General features: G+C 49.2%; 1 protein-coding gene across 1 annotated transcript in view; it reads right to left on the bottom strand.

The window, feature by feature from the left end:
- Window positions 1–1,312, bottom strand: part of LOC132191797 (putative aspartyl protease At4g16563) — a 1,825-nt gene continuing 513 nt past the window's right edge. Inside the window, exon 1 of the mRNA XM_059606898.2 lies at window positions 1–1,312. This exon is cut by the window's right edge and continues 513 nt beyond it. Coding sequence (XP_059462881.2) covers window positions 342–1,312 — 971 coding nt within the window. The 3' untranslated portion in view covers window positions 1–341.

Genomic DNA, 1,312 nt, shown 5'->3' with positions numbered 1-1,312 from the left:
TTGAACAAATGTAACGGCTAGTACCGACACTACATATTCCAATAATATCTCGTTAAAAAATTCCATAAATTTTTTTTTTCAATAAATTATTATTGAAATATAATAGACATAGATAGACTTCTACTGTAACAATATTTCACTTCGTTAACTATTTGCACAATCGTTGTAATGAAATAAAATCAGTAAATCTGGATTTCACCGGCACAGTGTCCACCACTGCCCCAACTCCACCACTTGTCACCCAACTGTGCTCACATGGGCGTGCCCATCCAATACAGGCCAATTCCCATCATGGCCATCGCGTCGCGGGCAGCTATTATTTTTCCTACTGTTACGCCAGCTCACTTCTTGCAACTCTGTTGCCGGAAGCCAAACCTCTCATTTTCCAAATCGTACTCCACATAGAAATTCTGCTGCTGAAAATTGCCGAATATGATCGCCGGCCCGCCGGCCAGCCCCGGACTGACCACACTGTCCGTCACAATGGTCAGGCACGCGACGCTAAAGTTACCAGCAAGCGCAAAGTAATTCACAAAGGGGAATGCCAACTTCGCACCACCTTTGAATTGAAAGGTCAACTCCGGAAAATTCACCGTTTTCAGATTCGCAAAATTGAAACACGGCCTCAAACCGGACCGGGCTTCCACGTCAAGAGCTCTTGAATAGTTAGCCATCTGGGTCTCGAACTCGCGTGCCACGGGTTCGAAGACCGGGCCTTCCATGAAGGTGAAGGTCGAACCCGAGTCCACAACGGTTCCGCCGTTACCGTCAGCCCCCGGGACCAGAAATTTGTAGGGGATCTTGACGGCCTTATCTCCCACGATGATTTTGCGAAGAGTTACGTAGTAGTATTCACGGAATGCGGAGTTATTGGTAATGGGGTTTTTGTGGAACGGCGTGTAGCTCACGCCCTGGGACTTGGCGGAATCGTGCCCACGGTACAAAACGAGGTCACTGCTCTCCGTGGTGTCGTCGAAGCGGCGTGAGAGTAAACAGTGAGAGAATTTGCTGAGACCCAGTTGTGAGGGCAGCGATTCGGGGCCGCGACCGAACCCGGCAATGCCGGAGGGTTGGCGGGTGGAGAAAATGGAGCATCCGACGAGAAAATTTGAGACGGTTTTCTCAGGAAAATCCAGGCTCTCGGACAGTAACAACCCGGCGGTTGACCCAGAACCGTATTGAATTATGTACGGAGGGCAAGCCTGCGAGCAGTTTTGGGAAGATCGGCTGCAATCTTTGCAACGAGAGAGCACATTTGGGCCAAAAATCCAGGCACATTTGGGGTTTTTGCAACCCAGAATTTTCGAAGAAG

The sequence above is a fragment of the Corylus avellana genome, chromosome 10 (genome assembly GCF_965113065.1).
Source record: "Corylus avellana chromosome 10, dhCorAvel1.hap1.2, whole genome shotgun sequence".
NCBI classification, from domain to species: domain Eukaryota; kingdom Viridiplantae; phylum Streptophyta; class Magnoliopsida; order Fagales; family Betulaceae; genus Corylus; species Corylus avellana.
Note: the sequence above shows the minus strand (reverse complement) of the source record. Positions and strands in the feature narration are given on the sequence as shown.